Source organism: Polypterus senegalus, chromosome 4 (genome assembly GCF_016835505.1).
Source record: "Polypterus senegalus isolate Bchr_013 chromosome 4, ASM1683550v1, whole genome shotgun sequence".
Classification (NCBI taxonomy): domain Eukaryota; kingdom Metazoa; phylum Chordata; class Cladistia; order Polypteriformes; family Polypteridae; genus Polypterus; species Polypterus senegalus.
The window spans coordinates 233,596,823-233,623,089 of NC_053157.1; the positions used below are offsets into that span (position 1 = coordinate 233,596,823).

General features: G+C 43.8%; 1 protein-coding gene across 1 annotated transcript in view; it reads left to right on the top strand.

Moving 5' to 3' along the window:
* Positions 1–26,267, top strand: part of LOC120528900 (zinc finger protein 729-like) — a 67,635-nt gene that overhangs the window by 25,953 nt on the left and 15,415 nt on the right. The window contains 4 exon segments of the mRNA XM_039752976.1: positions 9,158–9,576; positions 12,746–14,070; positions 16,380–16,439; positions 21,076–21,215. Coding sequence (XP_039608910.1) covers positions 9,158–9,576; positions 12,746–14,070; positions 16,380–16,439; positions 21,076–21,215 — 1,944 coding nt within the window.

Below are 26,267 nucleotides of genomic sequence, written 5' to 3' on the forward strand. Positions count from 1 at the left end.
AGCTCAATAACGGGCGTGTTTATTCCACAATATATGATTTACAGTGGTCTTCTATACTGCGCTGTAAAAGCCGTGTAAGGCCCTCCATAAATAATAACAGCCACTTCACTAAAATAGGCTGTTTCACTCTCAGAGTGTCCCTGATCGCCGTCCAGCGTCACTTGTGGTGTTCCTTTCCCCCGTCCCCCGTCCCCCGTTATCATCTGCAAGACTATATTTGTAGTGCCCTGAGAGACTCCACCTGCCCTCTCGAGCCTCTTCGGACTTGAAAGGCTCGAGAAAGTTCCAGGCTTTCCTCAGCGCACCTGTAATTACCCTGCCGTCAATCACCTCTCCAGCCCCGCCCATCTCTAGGGTGACAATGCTGACTACATTATTATTACTATTATTATTCTAGAAAAAAAATATCTGGTAAAATGGAAGATAACGTTAAAACTATGTTGTTGTTGTTTTTTTCCATTTTAAACTCGATAATTTCTACAGTTTAGTCATATGCCGTTTTGCAGGCAGTTTTATTAATATACCCTCTATATATAAAATCCTAAGCCTAAAAGTGAAACGATTTTGTGCAACGATTTTATGTTGCGTTTTTATGTCACTTTTTTGTCACGCTTTAAATTTGGCGTATTTTAAAATCTACATATATATGTTTGGTAACATTTTGTGATGTTGTTAGATTTTCAGATTCTTATTCCGTTTTTAAATTATAAACTAAAATTATTTACTCTCTTATAAATACTCATCAAGCAAAGTGGACCTCAATTTAGCGGGAATACTCCAATCGGTAAGAGAATAAATATTTTATTCTTATTTCGTGCTTTTTTACTACGCTAAATAATAATTAATTTTTCTTTTACATATTTATAGAATTTCCTGATTTTGGCCGCAACTGGGGCTTGGGCCCCCTAGTAATATATTATATTTTAAATGATTTATCTTTGGTCTTTAAACATGTAGTGCTTATAGAAATCTGCTCGTTTTTCTTGCAAACATATCAGATACATAAATGAAAATGTAATGAAAGCAGAACACTTTTTAAAAAAATATTACGTTGTATACATCTGTTTAAACCATAAAACTTGTCATTTACTTCGTTTCATTTTTTCTATTTTCCTACATTTCACTTTGTATTTTTATCATAGTATTAAGGAAATAGCTTCATAAATAATGGCATAGGGAAATATATTTCGTCTGGATATATGCTAAGCCTGATATAAAAGGACAGGTGCGATTTTTTGTTTTGGTTAGCTGCGTAGAATCATTGACATTGCATTGAGACGTTTTTGATTACGATTGACGGCTTTTACTTTGACAGCAATTCTTCTTGCTTGTGACGTCATTCGTTGGCGCCCCGGAGATATGCATTTTGATTGGCTCATCAACGGAGCGGGGCCGCGGAAGTCCGGTCCTGGAGTCTTTTGAGGCGAATACGAGGCTTGTGTATGTTCTTCAGAGACAAAAGCGAACCGAACCGAACAAGAGAAGAAAGAGAAAAAGAACGAACACTGTAGAGGAGAAGTGTCGGTAAGTAACTACAACATCGACCGGGGAAGAGAATGTCGAGAGTCAAAGTGGAGCAGGACGTGGACAGGAATGTCGGGGTGGGGGATGGGGTGTAGAAAAGCAAGGGCAGCTTGTTGACGATAAATCTGGAAAAAAGATGACGATTAAGATGGAGAAGGAGAGTAAAATAGAAAGTCGCGACAGTCTGTACAAGTTCGCTTTGGTGCTGAATAGACCCCCGCAGGTCAATCACTCTACCGTTCACGCCGATCGACTATCCAGGCTGCCGTGTAAAAGCCGCTCGCTCGTTGCGTCGGTGCTTGTCATCCATCCCGAGTTTCGTATACAGTGGAAGTCGCTAAAATCCAGGGACTCCAGGTTTCACAACAGCTTTCTCCTAAATGGTGTTTGGTATACGAACAGAACACAGGAAGGAATGACTGGAGGACACGCGGACAGGGCCGCATTACTGGAGGGGCTTAAACCGAGGGCTTTAGACAATGGCGTCTTTGTTACTTAAAACTAAAACGTATTCATATAAGTCATGGCACTTTCGTGTAAATGACATAATAAAGATATCGACTCGTCTGTAAAAGCGAATGGAGTGATGGCAGCTGACAGCTTTACCTTTTTTATCTTCTTAGAGGGTCAAAGCTGGGGGGCTGTCAAAAGACAGGGCCTGTTAAAGCTACGAGTCCACGGAAATCGAGATGGAGAAGTGGCCCATGTTTAAAAAAAAAAAAATACATGAATCAATCGAAAGCGGTCATCTTTTAAGTGACGCATCTAATAGATCGACGGGATGGTTTGTACACAGAGCTGATAATAAATGTAAAGCAAGGGGCAGCGCGAGCGTCAAGCCGATTTCCTATACACTGTATACAGTATGGCATGACACGCTCGCTAATCGGAGGTGAGCGCCTGTCCACCGAGTGTGTTGTGCTCAGAGTTCATCCCCAATGGCAGCCTAAATGATTAAGTGGCCCAAATTACACCCTCTTAACTGTCCAGGTATCTCATTGATAAAAGTTTGCGTGGATTCAAGCATAAAAATTTATACGCACGGCAAAAAATCGGATTTATAAAAACCTGGAGTGAATACATTTCTATGCCATTTACCTTTGTAAATGTGCGTTCGTGAACGCCTCCCGAACCCCACCTACTTGTCACCCTGATACAACCATCCATAGGCTATGCTAATGACCCTCATACATATGCAGTGTCAGTGCTGCAGGCATTAATTACCCGGCGATGGGTCCAACTGCGCAGTTCTGCGATTAAGTAGTTTCACTGGGCAGCCAACTGGATTGCAGGTTTTGGTCACGTGGTTTACTCCACTTGAGTCCTATAGCCATAATCTTTACCCATGGTGTAACCAGGTGGTGTCACTGACATGTGTAATATGCAGCGACATCCTCCTCTCAATGGAGTGGGGCTCTGGAGGTCTGCAGCTAGAGTCTTTTGATTAGCCAGGATAGTAGTCTCCCTCCAGACTCGTCCAGACACCACCTCCTCACCTCTGCTCTGTGGGCACCTGGGAAAGGTGTAAGGCAGGGGTCTCCAATATAGTAGCTCACAACCCCTTTCCAAGTAGCTCTCCAAAGGGTTAATGAATCCTACATAGATTTGAAAACTTGATTAGTCAAATTAGGGGAGGGCGACCTTTCCAAAAAAAAAAAATCATATCGCAATCCTTTTAACACAAAACCACGATCCACAATCTGAATTGCACTCTCTCTATGGCATACACTTAAGAGAATGTCCGGACTCAAACTTCTCAAGACCTAAGTAACACTTTATTTTAAATATCAAACAAAGTTGAATTCAATTTTATCTCTCGTTCGCTAGCTAAGCGGGGGTAAGGGACACGCCCCAAAGCTGGCGAGTGAGTGAGGAAGGCCCCTCCCCTCGGCCCGATTCGTGCAAATACAGTGGTACCTCGGTATACGTCCTTAATCCATTCCAGACCCTTGGACTTGTACCAAACAAATTTTTCCATAAGAAATAAAGGGAAAATGATTAATCCGTTCCCATAGAAAAAAAAAATCCTTTTGTTATTGGCATATTATACATTGATGGGGTTGTATAAAATAATTAAAACATTGCTTAATACTAAAATACAAAAGCAATTAGATGAAATAAATGAAAATTTAACCTCACTTTTTAATAACGTCTTTGTTTTTCACAATCGTAGATACCGCCGTTCTCGGCATACGATATGCAGCAGCCAAGTCCCGGATACACATGCCACCTTCATACTTTTCAACAATTCAATCCAAATTTACACGAAAAAAAAACACAAAATCACGTGACAATTCACAGAGAGTTATAGCGCATACTGACGCTCGTGGGCAGTCGTGGCTTTGTCTCGAGAGAGGTAAGTAAGGGTAGGGCACGGTGTTCTAGCACGCCAGTAGTATTATAAACAAAGGTCGCATACTAAGAAAAATTTTCCACGTCCAAGGCGGACGTATACCGAGGTACTGCAAGCGAAATGAGAGAAGTCGCAAAATCAACCGGAATGTTCAAGCAAATTATAGAAAAAAAAAAAAAAACAAACAAACCCAATCTAAATGCATTAAGTAGTTCTCTCGTGAAAAGCGGACAGACGTTGAATTTTATACATTAAGTATTAGTAAACCTTCAAAATAACGTGCAGTTAAAGACTCGACAGCATTCCTCAGCATTTCTGGAGCTTAGCAGAGCCAGATAACTAGAAGAATCTTCACCAAGCAGCTCTGAAAATGTCTGCTTTGTTTCGGTCTCCATACCTCTGGGAGTCTGACGTGAATGTCGTGAAATCAAAGTTCAGAACAAGGCTGACAGACGAACATTTAAAAGACTCCTAAGTGGCTCCACTCCACCAGACACCTGCCCCTCTTGTTGAGTCATCTGACAAAATATAAAACACTTCACACGTGAATAAAGTGACACAGTGACATGGAACAAAATGACAAATGAAAAAGTAAAGTGCATCCATCCATTTTCCAACCCGGGTTGTGGGGTCTGCTGGAGCCAATCCCAGCCAACACAGGGCACAAGGCAGGGAGCCAACCCACCGCAGGACACACACATCCACAATTTAGAGCCGCCAATCTGCCTAACCTGCATGTCTTTGGACTGTCGGAGCAAACTGGAGCACCCGGAGGAAACCCACGCAAACATGGAGCGAACGTACAAACTCCATGCTGGGAGGACCCGGGAAGTGGACCCGGGTCTCCTAACTGCGAGGCAGCAGCGGTACCACTGCGCCACCGTGCCGCCCCACCAGCATTCATGTTTGAATTCAATAGTGTGAGATGCACTAGACATACAAAATGCACTTGCAGGTCAACTAAATATTGTTTCTGATGTTTTAATGCAAAATGTGAGCTGTGGACACCAACATCTTTGTGAATGTTCGGGCACAACAAGCGTATTCCGTTTGTTTCGGTTGATATAAGCGATGAGAATAAACGTTAGAAAACATGAGTAGCTCTCGGCCATTTTCATTTTGTAAAAGTAGCTCTTTGGGGAGGTTGGAGACCCCTGTTGTAAGGCGTCGGCGTCTGAGCGGATAGCTACTGTCACCTGACACATACAATGAATAGTACGGGCCCTATAATAACCTGCAGGTTCAGCCACTCGCCTTATCAACAAGCCACCCAGTAACGTATACAGAACCATCAGCAAGTTGTCTGATCAACGCTACTTTGTCTCAACATAAATGAGTCGAGTTTGACCCAAGCCACTGAGCCGCAACATTCCTCCGCCACGTCTTGACATCACAGATGACTTGTGCATTAATGGAGTGGGCACTGCTTACAGTTAACAAAAGCGGCTTCATTCTCACTAGCTGTCCTTGGGGTAATGCGAGTGCTGTCGACTGCCGTGATTACAGGGTTCTCAAACTCTGGTCCTGGAGGGTAGCAGTGGCTGCAGGTTTTCATTCTAACCATCTTCTTAATTAGTGAACAGTTTGGCCTGCTGATTCACTTCACTTGACTCCGGCCCCGATGTTGTTTTTTTTCCTTAATTAGCAGCCAAGCAAAACGAGCCTGTGCCTAATGCACAATATTTGGAAATACAGAGGGGTGAAGGTCTCAGTAAGATTGATCTCTCATCTTGACGGTGTTCTTAGAAAAAAAAAAACAAAATGTCCGCTGTGGCAGAATGAGAGCGGCAACAAACTGTGGAATTAAATAACGGGCTTAATTAGCAGCAAGAATCGGCGTCTCATTAAGAAGCTGGTTGCAGTTTTGAAGCCCCAATTTATTTGGTCATCTGTTGGCTCGTTTCTCGTTTTCACGTAATGAAGAAAAGTGTCAATTCAGAGGACTGAATCCTTAAACACGGGGCTATTAAAATGGAGGGTAAAGGAGTTAATTGGCAGGCAGAATGCTGTCTTCTTCATCTGTGGGGTGGGGTGGCCCGCACATCAAAGTGGCCAGTGTTCTCAATTCACGTCACGGATTAGAAAAAGGGTGAGAATGAAACACTGCAGCCACTACGGCCCACCAAACCCTGGTGTTTGACTTCTGTGCGTTAGGAGAACCTGACAAATTGCCTTTTTTTTATGTTGGCATGAACACCCATGCCGTATGGAAACTGAACGCAGTGCCTCGTCAGACAGTTTATGGCTTTCAGCACAGCCAGTAACGTATACAGAACCATCAGCAAGTTGTCTGATCAACGCTACTTTGTCTCAACATAAATGAGTCGAGTTTGACCCAAGCCACTGAGCCACAACATGGAACTAAAGCTTGTCGGTCGGAGATATTCCTGACCTGTTTAGCAGTTCCCTCTGGTTAGGTGCCTGTTGCCATAAAGCAGGGCTGGCCAAAGTCATTCCTGGAGGGCCACAGATTTTTTTGCTCTAATCGAGTTGCCTAATTAGAAAAACAGTCCTTGCCAATAATTCATTTTCATGGCTTTGTGGCACTTTAACTCTGTCATGTCCGGCCATTCCCATCTCCTTTCCCCTTTCTAAGGATGTCGTCCAAATTTTGTGAAATCTGAAACGGAGGAGTAATTCTCAGTCCTTCACTTTTTTTTTTTTTTTTCCCTCTTCACTTTCCTTCCAAAGTATTTAATTTGCCCCAATAGTGCATGATAAATTACACACAGAGGTGTCGGTGGTAAGAAGCGAAGTGGGGAAATGCTGCTCTCTTTTGTCAGTTGTGAATAAGGAGCCATGAAAAGCCAAGAAAACAGCTGGTTAAGACTAAAATAAGCAACAAGGCTTCAAAAATCTTAATGAGCGAGATAACTAAAGTGAAGCAGAAGTGTCACTTGAGCAATGAGTGCTTCTTAAACCTGCAGCCCTCCAGGACCGATGCTGCCCACCCCTGCCATAAAGCCTCTGCTCTGGCACCATGAAAAAAAGTCACATTCTTGGTACCATGGGGTCAGTTTGACCAAAAACATGCTATCCGACCAGAATAACACCACTTTGTTACACCTGAAATAATATGGTGTGACAACGTGTTATCGTGGCATCCTTGAAAAGCAAACCAAATGCTTTCAAGGGTGTGTCTGCTTGAAACCCTTTCGGACCTGGTTTCTGTCTGACAATATTTGTCATCTGGGTTCTTCTGACAGTTTTTGGCTTCTGTGACCACACATACTACGAATATCACGACTATCATCATCTTCCGACTGTGATTCATTTGCACTTGCTTCACTGTTGATGTCTGACTCTTCGTTATTGGGTTGGTGGTCATCTTCGATGTCGTCCTCATTTTCACTGCTGACGTCACTTAGCTCACCTGAAGACTGCAGAACATCTTCGCAAAAAAGTCCCCGCCGTGTTGCTATTGTGTTGTGTCTCGCGCCCGTCACAGAACCTTGAAATAAGGGAAAAATACCTTTATCACATTGAAGGTGCTATTGACCCCAGGTGAAAATAAACCTAAATAAAATAAGTGGAAAGACTTTGAAACGATCGAACATGTGTTACATACTTAGGAAGGCTTTACAAGAAAATATGTGGCAGGTGAGGTCACTAATCGTGATAGTTTCCAAAAAAAAACTGGGCTGGGGTCACATACAGTGCATCTGGAAAGTATTCCCAGCGCATCACTTTTTCCACATTTTGTTATGTTACAGCCTTATTCCAAAATGGATTAAATTCATTTTTTGTCCTCCGAATTCTACACCCCATAATGACAAGGTGAAAAAAGTTTACTTGAGGTTTTTTGCAAATTTATTAAAAATAAAAAAACTGAGAAATCCCATGTACATAAATATTCACAGCCTTTGCTCAATACTTTGTTGATGCACCTTTGGCAGCAATTCCAGCCTCAAGTCTTTTTGAATATGATGCCACAAGCTTGGCACACCTATCCTTGGCCAGTTTGGCCCATTCCTCTTTGCAGCACCTCTCAAGCTCCATCAGGTTGGATGGGAAGCGTCGGTGCACAGCCATTTTAAGATCTCTCCAGAGATGTTCAATCAGATTCAAGTCTGGGCCACTCAAGGACATTCACAGAGTTGTCCTGAAGCCACTCCTTTGATATCTTGGCTGTGTGCTTAGGGTCGTTGTCCTGCTGAAAGATGAACCGTCGCCCCAGTCTGAGGTCACGAGCGCTCTGGAGCAGGTTTTCATCCAGGATGTCTCTGTACATTGCTGCAGTCATCTTTCTCTTTATCCTGACTAGTCTCCCAGTTTCATCCCCACAGCATGATGCTGCCACCACCATGCTTCACTGTAGGGATGGTATTGGCCTGGTGATGAGCGGTGCCTGGTTTCTTCTAAATGTGACGCCTGGCATTCACACCAAAGAGTTCAATCTTTGTCTCATCAGACCAGAAAAGTTTGTTTCTCATGGTCTGAGAGTCCTTCAGGTGCCTTTTGGCAAACTCCAGGCGGGCTGCCATGTGCCTCTTACTAAGGAGTGGCTTCTGTCTGGCCACTCAACCATACAGGCCTGATTGGTGGATTGCTGCAGAGGTGGTTGTCCTTCTGGAAGGTTCCAGAAATTCTGCTTTGAATCCTTCACTGTTGTATTTGTCAAGCTTTGACATATTGCCAGTATAAACCGGTTTCATGTGATTTTAAACAAAATGCTTTTAAAATTTTTCGCCTTCCCGCCTGCAGTTTCTCTGTCCAAATTGCAGGGAGAACTCTGGGAGTTGGTGGCAGGATTGGCACTCCAGCCCCTGTTAGAAATGTCGCACAGTTTCAGTGTGATGCTGAGGTGTCACCCATGGCACGGCATGGCTGCACTTGGGATCCTGAGGTGGGTTGTCGCGTGTTGGGTGCAGCAACAACACTGTATTGGTGTGTGCTGCCAGCCTCCTGCTCCTCCTCTTCCTCGTTCTAAATTTGGTCTTAATCAGCCAGTTTTGTCTCCATATCAAGTTGGTTTTCACGCCAAATCTGCTTACTTGGAGCGTTCACAGCATTTCAAATCTCACATCAAAAACTTAGTAGGTAGTGTTTTGGTTAACTGGGAGTTAACCCTGAAATGTGCTCAGGTTATGCTTGATAACTTTATAAAATAATTCTATCACTTTTATTCTGACAGGTGAAAAGGAGCATCCCTTCCCATTTCGCCTGGCCATGCACCGAGGTGTCTAATGGCCTCCAGGTCAAAGCTGTCCAAGTGAAAAGGGAATCTTGGAACAGAAGAGAGTTGGGTGGGAGAGAGAGAGAGAGAGGAGTTTTATAAATAAACATGGCCTCGGCCGAAGAGGACACCGTGAGTGAACGACCAGCACACATAACACAAGAGGATTGTCAGTGGGGTGCACCAGAGGGTTTATGTGACAAAGAGGAGGACAGTGAAGACAGCACTTCCGATTCTGAAGAAGAGTCGGAGGACGAAATCATTCAAGTTACAGTGGAGGATTCCGAAGACTTCTCGGTTAATCTCGAACTGCGAAAGCACGAAACGGGGAAGACTTTCAAGCAAGACGTTTGTGAGGAGTCTCATTTCATTTTACAGCCCTGGTTCACTAATTCGGGTCAACCGGCCACCCAGCAGAATCCTGTGGAACTGAAATCGGAGTTATCGGAGTCCGAAGAGAATATCGGCGAAGGAGATGGGAGAGAAGAAGAGGAGCAGCTGTCACCTAGGAGTGTTGGAATGAGTAAGTAGTGCAAATAAATGTACAAATGCTAATGGTGCTTTTGAGAAGTGAAAATTTTAACGGGGACAGAAATTTGATTGAAACTGAATTGGAAAGCATGTGTGCTGGTACATGGGGATTTAAAGGATGGATTAGAGAGAGCTTGCTCACTTGGCCTCCCCACATGAGGCTGGACCCCACTTCACAAAGTCCCGGTCCTCTGACATACCTGGAGACGGAGCACTTCCAAAACCAAGCAAGCCCCCAGCAGCGGTATATGTGAATTTAAAATTGAGATATCTATTGCCAATACAGTCTAAATACTATAAGCGTAACAAAAAAAGAAAAGAAAATCTTCAACATTCTTGAAATGTTAAGATAGTAAACCCAGGTAATGGTGTTAAATAATGGACCTGGATGAGCACAGTAAACCCGAGTGCAATAATAACAGCAATAAACCAAGGATATGATGTTTAACTGCCTCCTGTAGAATAATAAGAAAAAAAAGGTTTACTAATTTAATTTCTTCCACACATACATACATAAACGTGTAAAATTGTAATTTAAACAAAAACAGTGACCGAGAAGGCAAAAGGATGTATAATTACAGTACCAGTTGTCATTGCAAGAGGATCAGACAGCCGGTGATTTCTTCTTTACGATGCCATGACGGTGCGACTCATGGTCCTATTTCAGGAAAGTGTCGGGATCAGCTTTCGTAATTCTCTATCTGCTTCCTCCTAGTGATGGGTCGTTCTTGAACGATTCGTTCATTTTGAACGAATCTTTAATGTGACTCGGGAAGAACGAGTCGTCTCGTGGGAGTGATTCGTTCAGTCGCGCATGCATTTGCAACTTCCTATAGTTTCTGTATTGGAATTGATTCACCTGTTTCGAGTCTTCGGGTTTTTCGAGTCGTTCGTTCATCACGTGATAGCCCCATACGCTTAACCAACTCAGTCTGAGCCGGAAACAGAATTGATTAGTTCATCTCTCGAGTCTTCGGGTTCGAGTCGTTCGTTCATCACGTGACAGCCCCATAACCTTAACCTATGCAGTCTGAGCCGGAAAGAGAATTGAACGAAATGACTCGAAAAATGATTTGTTCTTTTTGCTGAACGAGACTCAAAGATCCGAGTCAGTAAAATGATCCGAACTTCCCATCACTACTTCCTCCCTACTGGCATATATGTAATGTTTGCCTTGAATCTCCACTTTCAGTTCGGCGGGATACAAGAGGCTGTATCTGATATCGGCTTTTCGTAAGCAGCGTTTAATATTCTAAAAAGAGGCACGCTTAGCAACTGTTGAGGGTGAGAAATCAGGGAAAATACGAATGAGGTTATTTTCAAATATAATCTCTTGTTTCTGTCTGAGAGGTGACATTACATTTAATTTAAATTGTAACTTATCAAAGCGCACAATAAAAGTCCTAGGTTTAGAGTTGTTCGATTTCCCGTATGCGATAAGCTGCAGCTATCTCGGTGTCTGATTTTAAGTCCTCTCCACCTAGGAATTTCACTGGGTTTGGACTTTAGCGATTCTCAGTTGGACCTTCAGTTCTAATATTATTCCTTCTGTATGCAACTTCCAGAGCATCAAGTCTGTCTCCCGAGTTTTAGGCATTCGGAATTGGCAGCTGTTGCTTTTCCATCAGCGGTGGATGCCAGATTTTCGGCTGTTTCAATTCGAGTCGTGAATGTCTGCTTAACATCCTCCAGCTGATTGGCAAGTCTGCTCAGCTTAGACGCATTTTCCTAAATGTGCTCCTCGATTTTTTTTTTTCCCGCATACCTTTAAAGGCCGCCTCAAAGCAATTATATACGCGTTTCTCTGGGTCTTTATTATCCTGCCGCAGCTTCTCACTTGTCTTCTTGCTTATCCTCTCGCTTGTCTTTGGCATACAATTTATTTCTTTGAGTTCCGCGATCATCACCTTCAGTTTGGACAGATCATTTCTGCTTTCGTGCTCCAGAGGCGAAGCGGCGGGCTCTATTACAGCCGATGTTCCCGGCTCGCGTGGAGTAGATGAAAGCACGTACTGCAAGGCCTCAAATGATCTTCTCCAATCGGTGAGCTATCTCGACCTGCGTCACTCGCACATTCGCTTCCCATTTCGCTCTCAACTGGAGACAACGCAGCGGACCGTGGTCCCGAGGAGTCTGGGCTTTCGCCCGTCTGTTCCAGGTCAGTCTCTGACAGGCCGTACCTTGAGCTTGAGCTTGGACTTGCCGGTCTAGGCTTGAATGTAGCTTTAGTTTTCTTTTCCGTTTCTTTCTGAGCCCCGTTCTTGCCGACCATGTTTATATATGCTTGCATATTCTGTAGCAGAACCCTCAGGTTGGATAAATGCAGGATACCTCGAGATAATAAAGAAATAATAGAAAAAAATAACACCGCTGATAACGGAGCTCTGCTTCAGACGTCCATCTCGCGCAACGGGCGAGACCAAATCCGGTGTATGGGGATTAACAATAGGTGACCTAAATTGGGGAGGAAATAATACTGGCTCATGTGTTTATATGGTAGTGTTTTTTTTTTTTTAGAAATACAAATGAGGTCTTTAATTTATTTGAAGACAATCAGATACTTTAAAGTCTAAATTGTGCTTCCCATATTCCAGTTGCTGTAGGTTTCTGCCCACGCAGCCCTTCTCTGCTACTTCATAATGCATTGCAGTGGAGGAGAACATCCGCAGTCATAGTGGAATAAGACAAACCTCTGGGCCGTATTCATTGACACATCCGCTGCAGGATCTCATTAAAGACCAGCAGGCACAGCTTGATGGAAATAATCAGAATGATTAGAGGATGAGGCTTAGTAAGGGCAGTGGACCCCCCACTGGACATGGAGGGTCTGGAACTTGAGTTTGGCTGAATTCACCCTTCCGGCACACTTCCATCAGCACCATTTCTCAGATGCCATCCTTATTCACCCATGTGTTTTCTCATCAATTAATCTGAGAATGTATGCCAGTCCACTGCAGGGCACATACATAGTCACAGTATCTGTGGGATATGAGAGGACGATGGAGAAACCTAACAGGTACCATGAGGGCTTAGAAAGTGCTTACACGCATACTAGGAATTTAATGTCAGTGTGTGGTAGTAACAGCAACTGGTGTGCCATCTGTTTCTTTGCAAAACAGTGTTTAATTACAAGTGTCATTGATCTGTTGCTGTTGTTGCAGATTCAGAGGAGGATGGCAGCTCTTCTTCTCCATCTTCATTTACGCAGACCTCTCTTCAGCGCAGACTGCAACACAAATTGGACAGGAAGCAGATGAAGACACCATCAGTGGGATCAGAGGATTTGCCAGCAGACTCTTTCCTCTTTAGCTGCTCCCCAGATGTCAAACTAAAATCCCTCAAAGGTCAGCGGCAAATATCTAAGCTCCTCAGTTTTCAGACTGCAGAGAAACCTCCTTGTTGTTTAGAATGTGGCAAACAGTTCTCGCAAAAATGCCATCTTCAGAGCCACAGAAGAATCCACACTGGAGAGAAACCCTATTGCTGTTCCGAATGTGACAAACGATTTTCTAACAGTAGCACTCTTCGACAGCACACTCGAATTCATACGGGAGAGAAGCCATTTGGTTGTCCTGAATGTGGTAAACAATTCTCACGTATAGGCTCTCTTCAAAGGCATTCAAAAATCCACACTGGAGAGAAACCTTACTCCTGCCCAGAATGTGATAAACGATTCTTGCGAGTAAGCCATCTTCAGAGGCACACAAAAACCCACACTGGAGAGAAACCTTATTGCTGCTCTGAATGTGGGATGCGATTCTCTGAGAGCAGCACTCTCCGACAGCATAGACGCATTCATACTGGAGAAAAACCTTATTGTTGTTCTGTATGTGGCAAACGGTTCCTCGAAAATGGCAGTCTTCAAAGGCACATCATAATTCATACTGGAGAGAAACCCCATAGCTGTCCTGAATGTGGTAAACGATTCTCACAAATAAGCCATCTTCAGAGCCACAAAAGAATTCACACTGGTGAGAAACCGTATATCTGTTCTGAATGTGGTAAACAGTTCTCGGACAGTAGCACTCTTCGAAAGCACACACAACTTCATACTGGAGAGAAGCCATATCGCTGTCCACAATGTGGTAAACAATTCTCACAAGCAAGCAATCTTCACATCCACACGAGATTCCACACTGGAGAGAAACCCCATTGCTGTCCAGAATGTGGCAAGCGATTCACTCTGCTAAGACATCTTCAGAGGCACACAATAATCCACACTGGAGAGAAACCTTATTGCTGTCCTCAGTGTGGGAAACGGTTCTCTGATAGCAGCGGTCTTCGACAGCACACACAAATTCATACTGGAGAGAAGCCTTATTGCTGTACTGAATGTGGCAAACGATTCTCACAACTAAGTAATCTTCAAGTTCACAAAAGAATCCACACTGGGGAAAAACCTTTTGGCTGTTCTGAATGTGGCAAACGATTTGTCAAAAATATCAGTCTTCAAAAACACATACTAATTCACACTGGAGAGAAAGTGTGAAAGTGCTGGGATCAATAGGATGAAAAAAAAGAGGAACTTCAGGCGCATTTTGACATCCTAACTCCAGACGAATTGCAAAAACAAGCGTCATTAGGAACAGTGCAGGTGCTGGGTCGAGCCCTCATTGTAAATGTAAGAGAGTGAGATATAAACTAAAAAAAAAAAAAAAGTTGAGGTTAACTACTGATTTGGTAGTAAGCCCACCAAGGAAATTTGGAGAAATTAACCCAGAGAGCAATCTCGTTGCTGTCTCAAATTTTTTTAAGCAACTTTCACAACTAAGTCTTCATCAGAGCCACAAAAGAATCCACACTGAAGAAACAAACAGACCTAGACCAGAACAATATGATGACAATAGCCAAAAGAAAGAAACAAAGGAGAGTCCTATGGAACCAAAGACTGACAACTACTGAACAGAGTTATCATGGACTGCTGCAAAAAAGTGGGGGAGCCTACTAAGGATGAAATACAAAAAAGGTTTTGGACAGTATACCTTACTCTTGGATCATGAAATGTCTAAGTCGATGCAAAATCCTCTCCATTCTGATAAATGTAATTTCAGCCACCATGCCTCCCTGGCAAATAACCTGTTAACTTCACCCTAACAGGACAGATCACTATTGCAAACATGACAATAAAGTGAGGAACTTTTCAAGGGGACTCCTCACCCCCACTTTTCTGCCTGACATTACACCCATTAAGCATCCTCTTTAAAAACCTTGGCCATGGATTTAATATCGGCTCTCAAAATCAACCGGACCCTCAGATTGTCACTCACCTCTTCTTATTTATTGATAATTTGAAGCTGTTCACCTCCTGCAGCCGGCACCTGGAGTAGCAGCTACACTTAGTAAGATGGTTCAAATGGCATCAGAATGGCATGCAGGCTTGACAAGTGTGTCAAAGTTGTCTTCAGTAATAGATGTCGACCTTGATCAGGAGTGTGCTATTAAGAACCTGAACCATGATTAAAACTGTCAAAAACTGGAGCATTAATAAGTATGCAGATATAGAAGACACTAAGACAGACTGTCGTCAAGGAGTACATCAGCTCAACAAAAAGGCCCCGTATGACCTTCCTCACTACACGTAACAAAATCCAAGCTAGCACTCAATTTGCAGTCCCCACGCTATCCTACAATTTCATGAACTGGACACCAAGGCAAGAAAATTGCTGCACGCATACCAGATAATTTGCAAGTTTTTGTGTATCCCAAGAGTTTACATTCCAAGATCAGAAGAAGGTAAGGGACATCTTAAAGTTGTCTACACTTACAAATCAACAGTCAGACTACAAACATACCTGATGAACTCCAAGGACCCAAATGTACTAAAAACATTCAACCGTCAAGTAAGAAACACAAAATAACAGCCACGACAAGCTTGCTCATCTATTCCGAAAAAGTGAAGAGAGAACAGAAACTCCTGTGCCTTGCGCCCAGGTGAACTCGGTGTTACACAATAAGTGACAGAAGAAGGAGTTCAAGAAATCAGAGAGGCAAACAAGGAGAAACAATTACAGGGGTAACGTTTGTGCACCTAATGTCTGAAACAAAGTGATATTCCTAAAACCTTCCGCCCAATGATCCCTGAGAGGGAACTCGCACTTTAAGACTTTAGGGACTTCCAAAAAAAAAAAAAAAATCGAGTTTTGAAAGAAATGAGTGGATAGGACTGGCGAGCTTTGTTGGGCTGAATGGCCCATTCTCATCTAGAGTGTTCTAATGTTCATCTCTGTGGAAATCGATTCTCTCAAATAGTGTTGGGTCTTTTGGGGCTCTGAAGACTTCTTAGAGTGCCTACTTATGGCTACATGGGACGGCTGCCTGTACGCCAGCTGGTTTAAGGCAGTGAAAGGAGGATGTGGCACCACAGATGAAGGCAGCTTCTGCCTGACTGAGTGAGAGTCCAGTAAACTGGACGTTTATAAAAGGTAAAGAGTCTAGGAAAGCCTGGATCATTGCCTAAGTGGCAAACAGTTTGTATGTGTGTGTGTGTATATATATATATATATATATATATATATATATATATGGAAAGCATTTGGAGGAACATAGCAAATGTGGACGAGAACGACTGAAATTGTGCCAGTGGTGGTGGCATCTACAGCACTGACTTAAAAGTGTTAGGTATTCTGTGTACAATGGTGGGCAAAGGTTTGGGCACCCCCTTGCTTGAAACCTTCAAGAAATGTGCCATCTTGAACCGTTTTCCTTTTGGTGATCAGGTCATCTTCTGCTCACTCATACTATTCATGCTAACGGGCATTTTAAGCAAGGTTACATTTTTGTTTCCATCATTCACAGGTACAAAAGTACCACAAAATTGAAAAGGGCCTGAAGGCAAAAGTTCAGCCCCTCGACATGGTCAGTCTTTAGTAAGACCCCTTTTGGGCGGAATGGTGGCTCTGAAGCTAGGGATCTGCACTGGCAATCGGAAGGTTGCCGGTTCGAATCCTGTAAATGCCAAAAAGGGACTCTGTTGGGCCCTTAACCTGCAATTGCTGAACGTTTTGAGTAGTGAGAAAAGCGCTATATAAATGCAAAGAATTATTATTATTATTTGGTGAGTATCACAGCTTGTAAACCCTTTGTGTAGCCCGCTAAGAGTCTTTCAGTTCTTCCTTGAGGTTTTTGCTTCTAATTCTGTGAGATTCTATGGCCGTCTCTCCTGCCCTGCTCTCTCTCTCTCTCTTTCGAGATCTCCACAGATATTTAGTGATGTTTAGCCTGGGGGGCTGGAGGGGCTGTGGCAGAACTGCCAGTTTGTGCCTCTTGAGGTATTCCATTGTAGATTGTGAGGTGTGTTTCAGGTCATTATCTTCTTGTAGGACTCGTCCAATTTATAACATCGACTTTCTGACAGATGGTGTGATGTTTGCTTCCAGAAGTTTCTGCTATTTACTTTTGACTCCCTTCTTCCCTCTCCCAATGTCATGTCCCCTGTGCCACTGGCCGCCACACAAGCCCATAAGCCTGATTGATCCTTAATAGTCATAGACGTGGTCTTTTCCTGGAGTTTGGCCTCCTGTTACCTCCAAACACACCTTTGCACATTGTGGCCACAGAGTTCCATTTTGACTTCATCAGTCCACGGGACTTGTTTTCCGAAATGCCTCAGGCGTGTCTAGATGTTCATCTACACACTTCAGATGCAGAATTTTGTGACCGAGATGCAGGAAAGGTTTTCTTCTCCTGCCTCGACCATTAAGTTCCTATTTTTTGAGGTGTCGCTGCACAGTAGAACAGTGGACTACCACTCCAGAGTCAGCTAAATCTTCATGGGGGTCTTTTGCAGTCTGATGGGGGGTTTGATTTGCCTTTCTCTCAATCAAACAAGCAGTTCTGTCAGAAGGTTTTCTTGGTCTTCCAGACCTCAACTTGACTTGCACCGTTCCTGTTCACTGCCATTTCTTAATGACATTAGGAACTGAGGAGACGGCGACCTGAAAACGCTTTGCTGTCTTCTTGTCGCTCTGCATTGTGGGCCTCAATTCTTTGATTTGTCTGAGGGCCAGGCAGCTGCTTGTTTGGATGGTATGAAGGGTCCGAGAATTTATACAGCTTAAGACATTTGCATCATATGGGGTTTCCTAATGATGACTGTGAACAAGCCAGAGTCCTGATTGACTTATGAAGGTCTGAGACCATCTTGGGGAAACGTTATCTGAGACCTTAAATATTTTAAAGGGGGGGACGACAAACTTTGACATGGTGGTGCTTTCCTTTTTTTCACTGTACAATTGTACAAAACAAACTCAATAGACTAATCTTGTATCAAATACCAAAAAGAAATGTGTCATCTTGAACTTTAATGCCTTTTGGTGATCAGTCCATCTTCTGCTCTTTTAACTATTCACAGGAACAGACATTTTAACCAATCGGGGGTCCCACACTTTTGCATGCCACTGTATACATTTTTGTTGTTTTATGGTGGTCGTTGTTAATAAGTTTGATGTGTTCTTATTCTTACGTTATTTCTATTATTTTCTTAATTATGTACTGTCTTTTTAGGTTTGCTTGTTTGTAGGTGGTTCCCCCAGAGAGATGGGACCACCCTGATGTCATAACTGCCAGGTCCGTGCCCTCTGGCTTTATGTATGAGCCGAAAGCAGGACCTGTCAGCCAAGCATTTTGTTTTCTTGGACCTTTGAGTTCTTTTTATTATTATTATTATTATTATTGTTTAAGGATTTTTTGTTTTTCTGGATTGTGTTTTTTGTGACTTTACCAAGGACTACAATTTTCGGCAACTCCTTTTCTTCTCTTTTTCCTGTTAGAAGCCTGTCCTTATATTTGTTTTTTCCGTTTTCGTACATAAATTCTTTCTATAAGAGATATTTCTGTTTGCCCCTCATTCACAAACCGAGGTTAACGGTTATCCTCCTCTTTGTGGGGACCTTTTGATACAAATCTCCTAAATTCTGTTTGAGGCTAAAATCCATTTTGGGCCTGTAAAGCCTGAGGCAGGCCACTAGAGCTGGGGTTTGGCTTCATTGTGGTGAGGCCTCTTCCAGGCAGGTTAAGGGGGGGCTGTCCCAGCTAGTAAAGCGTTTTTTTTTTTTTTTTTTTTTTGGAGGCCCAACACCTCCTGTTCCCCATTTGTGTGTCTTCATGTCACAACAAAAAGAATATCAAGGTCCATTTTGACATCCTAAAATTCAGCAGAACCTCATAGGAAAGAGAAAAAAAAACAGATTGCTGTTCTGTGTTAAACGATTCTCCGACAGTAGAACTCTTCGTTTTATTTAATTTTTCTTTTTTTTTTTGTTTGTTTTGTTTTTATTTAGTGTTAGTTTTTGAACAATGTTTGTTTTTGCCCCATTTTTGCAGTTTTTGTCCCATTTTATTATGTCTTTAAACTCTATTTATCACATTGTGTACCATTCGTGATGTACGCCTGTCAACTTTAACACATTCCCTAACCCTAATCCTGATAAGGTAACAGTCCAAGGCTTCCAGTGTCCTCAGAAAATGCCAGAATTGTGTAATTCATCCAATCTGATGTTGTTTTGTTTCTTCAAGCCATTAGAAGTTGAAGTAAACATTTATTTAATTTCAAAAAACGCTTCCATCCTGGTCTGATTCTCTATGTGAGTAGTGAGATGAACAAACACATTTACTGTCTTTTACATTTATTTGTTCATTTGCAGGTGTAAACTATTTCAGACTTCCATTATCCAACCCGCTATATCCTAACTACAGGGTCACGGGGGTCTGCTGCCAATCCCTGCCAACACCGGGCGCAAGGCAGGAAACAAACCCTGGGCAGGGCGCCAGCCCACCGCATGGCACACACACACTAGGGGCAATTTAAAATCACCAATGCACCTAACCTGCATGTCTTTGGACTGTGGGAGGAAACACATGCAGACACGGGAAGAACATGCAAACTCCATGCAGGGAGGACCCGGGAAGCGAACCGGAGCAAGGGAGCAGCGCTACCCACTGTGCCCCCCCTATTTCAGACTTTGAAATTTTTTTTTTTTTTTTTTTTTTTGGGAAACTCTTACTTTGGTTGTTTTTCTGAGATTCTGTTGAAGTCTGTACTTAAACTGTGTTACTAACAGAAATTATCAAGTTTTTTTTTTTTTTTTTTTTTATATACTGCAAATTTACGAGGTGCGTCCAGTAATTTATCTACCGCAGTAGATAAATAAAAAAAAAATAGTTTTATTTTTCATTGCAGTCCCCTGATAGCTCCATACACCTTGTCCACTTTTCCTGCACTGACTTTAGCCCCTTTGCAAACCTAGCAAACCAGGACGTCATCATCGCTTGTCATCCGCCGTCCACAGAGAGATTGCTTCAAAACTCGGAACAGGAAATCGTCTGAGGGAGCCAGGTCAGGACTGCAGTTGGGGGCAGACGGTTCAGCTGCTGGAAGCCGCGTTCTCGGATGGCAGCCTGCGATTGAAGTGACAGGTGAACCGAGTCGCACGAGGACTCCTCTGAGCCTCCTGGCTCTTGTAATGTGTGACGGGTGTCTGGTAATAATCTGACACTAGACCCCGTTAAACTCTCCGACTACGCCACCCAGTTTTATTAAGAGACTGGGCACTATTGAGATTTAACGATAATAGCGCACAGGTTTCTTTAAATTGGGCGGGGAGTAAACACACAATGAAAGACATGGCAGTAATTTCTTCTCGGTTGTCAAATGTGGCACTTGGTGCCACGGCCCACCTGCCAGGTTGTTTTGCCTGCCTAAGGTAAAGTAAAGTCATCCCTGATGGAGGATCGCAGGAATCGTGGGGTAGAGGGGTCCTTTCATCAGATTAGCGCTATTCCAGCTGTGGAATGGCCAAATGGGGGAGGCAGCTTGATGGCTGAGGTCTCCAGGACTCTAAACAAATCAAATCCTATTATGGGATATCATCTACTGTTAAATTCTACTCCATACTTATACATTTTTTATTTTTATACTGTATTGAGGATTTCTTCTAATCTATGTATTGTACTGTACTGTATTGTATTGTATTGACCCCCTTCTTTTGACATCCACTTCACGCCCCACCTACCTGGAAATGGGTCTTTCTTTGAGCTGTCTTTCCTGAGGTTTCTTCCATTTTTTCCCTACAAGTGTGTTTTTGAGAGTTTTTCCTTGTCTTCTTAGAGAGTCAAGGCTGGGGGGGGCCTGGTAAAGCCCATTGTGGCACGTCTTGTGTGATTTTGGGCTGTACGAAAAGAAATTGTATTGTAATTTCAGGAAAAGCAACAGTAACTACTATTACACAAGACAATATAAAGTATATTAAAAAGATAAACGAACATAAAAAAAATGCAACAATATCAGGAGCAAAATTCCCTTTTTTTGTTTTTAAATGGAGAGCACACAGTCCACAATTTAAAAGTCCATTAAGAACATGAAGTGGCGGATACAACCTTTACTGGTGCAGAGTCCAGTTTGCGCGCTGTGTTACCCCAATAATTAATCGTCCAACTGTCCACCAGGCGCTTGTTTCCCAATAGAGGTTTTGTCAAATTGTTGAATCCCCGTCAGCGTCTCTTCGTCATTCTTACTCCTACGCTGGGCTCCTTGTGTGGCTGCGACCTCGGCACGCCTCACTTCTCGCCTGCCAGCTTTGCACGGTCCTTCCATGCGGCTTCCCTTTCTCGCTGGACCCAGAACCGAGGGGATTCGTGAGCCCCTATATTTTCGGGTTCTCTGCATTCCCAAGCCCCAGTGTCTGGACACTAGAAGTGCTTCTGGGGTTTGTATAAAAGGGGCGGCCTCGCTTCACCTGGGGAGCCAGAGATAAGAGGAGGGAGAAGACGACAGAGTTATTGAGTGTTACTGTGCTCAGGAACTGTGACTGAGCTTGACATTGTGGGAAACGCTTACTAGAACGCATTTCACAGCAAATAAAAACCTCATGTTTATAGGCAAACGTTTGCCCGAGCCCTTGTGTTGGGTGTTTGTAGAGCTGCAGCACCCCCTTGTGACCACAATACTTAAAAAATAATAATAATAATAATAATTCGGATTTCCTGTCTCGCTGGACCCAAAACCGTCTCCTTCTGGAGCTGTCTCTTCCTCCCTGTAGGTAAGTCTTGCCATCCTTGCGCCTCACGTCATACCAGCCATGTACCCTCCCTCATCTGCCTGCCTGCGAGCCCCCTGTGTGAGTGTCTTGGCATCGTTCTCAGCGGACCGGCACTCACTCACCCTGCATGCCTTCGCCTGCCCAGAAGTTTAAATGTCCTTCAGTCCCTGCCTAGATCAACAGAACGATGCATTAAACAATGGCACATCCAAATTTCCAGGGTTTAACAAATAGTGTAAAAACATCCATCCATTATCCAACCTGCTATATCCCAACTACAGGGTCACGGGGTCTGCTGGAGCCAATCCCAGCCAACACAGGGCGCAAGGCAGGAATCAAACCCCGGGCAGAGCGCCAGCCCACCGCAGTAGTGTAAAAACAAGTTAAGAAAATGTATTATTATCAATGAGTTCACACAGGGGCAGTCCTGGCCTGTTTGGTGCCCTGGGTGAACACCCCCTCTGGGACCCCATTCTCAATCCAGCTCCCCAGAGCTTTATAATAAACACTGAACAAAATCCGTGCAATTGAACAAACTATTGGAAATGTAATGTCTAGCAGAGACATCAGTTCACCAGGTCACTAACAACTACATAAACCTTTTCTCTCAGAGCTGCAGTCAATTTTATTATTTCGGGTTAACTTTCCTCGCCTTCCACTCTCCACTACGTGAGTCATTTGCATTAGTAAGTTAGCACGCAAACATATCTACAGTGCATCCGGAAAGTATTCACAGCACATCACTTTTTATGTTATGTTACAGCCTTATTCCAAAATGGATTCAATTCATTTTTTTCCTCAGAATTCAACACCCCATAATGACAACGTGAAGAAAGTTTACTTGAGGTTTTTGTAAATTTATTAAAAACAAACAAACTGAGAAATCCCATGTCCATAAGTATTCCCAGCCTTTGCTCAATACTTTGTCGATGCACCTTTGGCAGAAATTCCAGCCTCAAGTCTTTTTGAATATGATGCCACAAGCTTGGCACACCTATCCTTGGCCAGTTTCGCCCATTCCTCTTTGCAGCACCTCTCAAGCTCCATCAGGTTGGATGGAAAGCGTCGGTGCACAGCCATTTTAAGATCTCTCCAGAGATGTTCAATCGGATTCAAGTCTGGGCCACTCAAGGACATTCACAGAGTTGTCCTGAAGCCACTCCTTTGATATCTTGGCTGTGTGCTTAGGGTCGTTGTCCTGCTGAAAGATGAACCGTCGCCCCAGTCTGAGGTCAAGAGCGCTCTGGAGCAGGTTTTCATCAAGGATGTCTCTGTCCAGCTGCAGTCATCTTTCTCTTTATCCTGACTAGTCTCCCAGTTCCTGCCCCCCACAGCATGATGCTGCCACCACCATGCTTCACTGTAGGGATGGTATTGGCCTGGTGATGAGCAGTGCCTGGTTTCCTCCAAACATGATGCCTGGCATTCACACCAAAGAGTTCAATCTTTGTCTCATCAGACCAGAGAATTTTGTTTCTCATGGTCTGAGAGTCCTTCAGGTGCCTTTTGGCAAACTCCAGGCGGGCTGCCATGTGCCTTTTACTAAGGAGTGGCTTCCGTCTGGCCTCTCTACCATACAGGCCTGATTGGTGGATTGCTGCAGAGATGGTTGTCCTTCTGGAATGTTCTTGTCTCTCCACAGAGGAGCATTGACAAAGTGACCATCAGGTTCTTGGTCACCTCCCTTCTCCCCCAATCGCTCAGTTTAGATGGCCGGCCAGCTCTAAGAAGAGTCCTGGTGTTTTGAACTTCTTCCACTTACGGATGATGGAGGCCACTGTGCTCATTGGGACCTTCAAAGCAGCAGAAATGTTTCTGTAACCTTCCCCAGATTTGTGCCTCAAGACAATCCTGTCTCGGAGGTCTACAGACAATTCCTTTGACTTCATGCTTGGTTTGTGCTCTGACATGAACTGTCAACTGTGGGACCTTCTATAGACAGGTGTGTGCCTTTCCAAATCATGTCACATCAACTGATTGTACCACAAGTGGACTCCAATGAAGCTGCAGAAACATCTCAAGGATGATCAGAGGAAACAGGATGAACCTGAGCTCAATTTGGAGCTTCATGGCAAAGGCTTTGAATACTTATGTACATGGGATGTCTCAATTTTTTTATTTTTAATAAATTTGCAAAAACCTCAAGTAAACTTTTTTCACGTTGTCATTATGGGGTGTTGTGTGTAGAATTCTGAGGGAAAAAATGAATTTCATCCATTTTGGAATGAGGCTGTAAGATAACAAAATGTGGAAAAAGTGATGCGCTGTGAATACTTTCGGGATGCACTATATATCCATACAAAAAACTCTTACTAACTCAAATCATTTTATCAACATGTTCAAAATCTCATTGACGATATTTTACTGTTTTAAAGCCTGTAATATGCACTCCAATCATGGCGAATTTACTAACCTGTGATAAAGACTAGAGAGAGCACGCGCATTGACCTGGCGTCCGCTCCACACAGGAGGATTTATTCTTTCCGTTTCCTGTATTCTGCTCTATGCTGCTCGCGCAAGGAGCGCCCGTCTAACGATTTCTGCGATTTCGCACAACCCAGGAAAAATTAATTGTGACATAATGGGCTTGGATTGACAATATTATGAATGAAATGTGCTTTATTTGGAATCACCCCGCCCCCCCCCCATACCCCCTTTTCGACAGGTTGTGTGTGAGACTTCAGCACAGCAGCAGCAAGCAGGCGCACCGAGGGCTCTCGCGCTCACTTCCCGCATATATGGGTGTGATAGAATTTAGAAAACACATCGGTGCAAATTATAAGTCTATTTCATAATGTCTGGTGCTTTTGTGTTTGTTTGTTTGTTTTTATTTTGCTTTATTTTGCGAGCTGGTTATTAGATGCCGCGCCACCCAGCTACAGAAAACCCCGCCCCTCTTCTCCCAGCAAGCAGCAGGCGCACCTCGCAAATGGAGGACACCCTTACTCCCCGCAATTGTGCATTAGATAACCGTTCGGTGCCCATACCATCCCAAAAATGCCCTGGCATGATGTCGGGGCAGCATGGGCGCGCGCAAAAAAAAAATTTTTTTTTTGCAGGTACCCAAGATGCCACCCCCACCACGATGCCGCCTTGGGCAACGGACCATGTCGCCCACATCAAAAACCGCCACTGAGTACATACGTGCTGATTAGAAACCGATATTCGCAGGCATGTTCATTTCCAAGTCCGGTAGATACAAACATTTTACAAGGAAGGAGCAGTCATTTTATCACAGTTTTGTACTGTTTGTATATTTAAGCAGGTTAAACTTCAAAGCGGTGATTCTTTTGCAAGACAGCAAATGCCGATATCATGTAGACCGCCATCATAATAATCAGTAACGGGGTTACCCGGGAAATTTGCCTTTTAACTTCTCACCCCAGTCCCAATAACGGGTGCCTATTACCTCTGTTTTAAATGTAATATGCACACGTTCCTTTGCCTAAGAGAGAAACGAAACCATCCAGTGTACAAAAAAATGTCCCCCTCTGACATTCGCACTGAGCCACAGCCGCGCTTCAGTCACCACATTCTCAGACTTGATTCGTCATGCTTGCTAATTTCTTTCATACGCTGGTGGATACATTTTTGAACACCCCTCGTATATCAAAAGATAAGTCGGATAGTCGGCTCCTTCACTCCATAAGCAGTAAGCGATTCCCATTCGGCGCCGCCTCGGTGTTTCTAGCACCGCACGGCTTCCCAATGTGCGGATGTTCACGCGTGGAGCTACACGAGCGGTTGAATGGATGTGTGTGCCTTTTGCTATCCTGACACGTTATGACAGTGTCCCTCGCCTTTAGTCATACTCGTGCAAAAATATTTATTTCTATAGCCCCTTTGAAAACAAAGTAAAATTCAAGGTGCTTTACAAATGGTGGTAAGGGGAAGCTGAGAAAAACAATCAGTAATCAAATTAATTGTATGGATGGTCATTGAGGAAAGGGGGGCCGGGGGTCTGCAGTAGAGTATAACCTTTGGGGTCCCATGACTAAACATCTGTCCCACCCACGAACCCCAAACCCCCCCGACTCCCCCACCCCCCCCCATCCCCGGTGCTGAAGGAAGCCCTTTTCGTCACACATTTTCCATTTATATTTCCTATTGCCTGACTGCGCTGAGTAGGATGAGATCGTTTTAGTAGGCAGACCCTAAGGTTACCTCTGACCTTATAGTAAAGCATCATGTGAAACCTAAGAGAACCTAATGTCCCATACGTGGACCTAGCTTAGATTCGAGTCATGTTTAAAGTGCGTTTGTATCTTAATCCGCTATAAACGCTTTGTTTAACAAATAGTTGCAACTTAACTGAGATTACTGGCTTCTTCAATGGTGTGCCCCGAAGGCAGTCAGCCAGTCAGTCATCCAACCCGCTATATCCTACCTACAGGGTCACGGGGGTCTGCTGGAGCAAATCAGTCAACATAGGGTGCAAAGCAGGAATAAATCCCGGGCAGGGCGACAGCCCACCGCAGGGCGCGCACACACCAAGTACACTATAGGGACAAATTAGGGACGTGTCTTTGGACTGTGGGAGGAAACCCACGCAGACACGGGGAGAACATACAAAAACTCCACACAGGGAGGACCTGTGAAGCGAACCCGGGTCATCTAACTGCGATGCATCAGCGCTGCCCACTGCGCA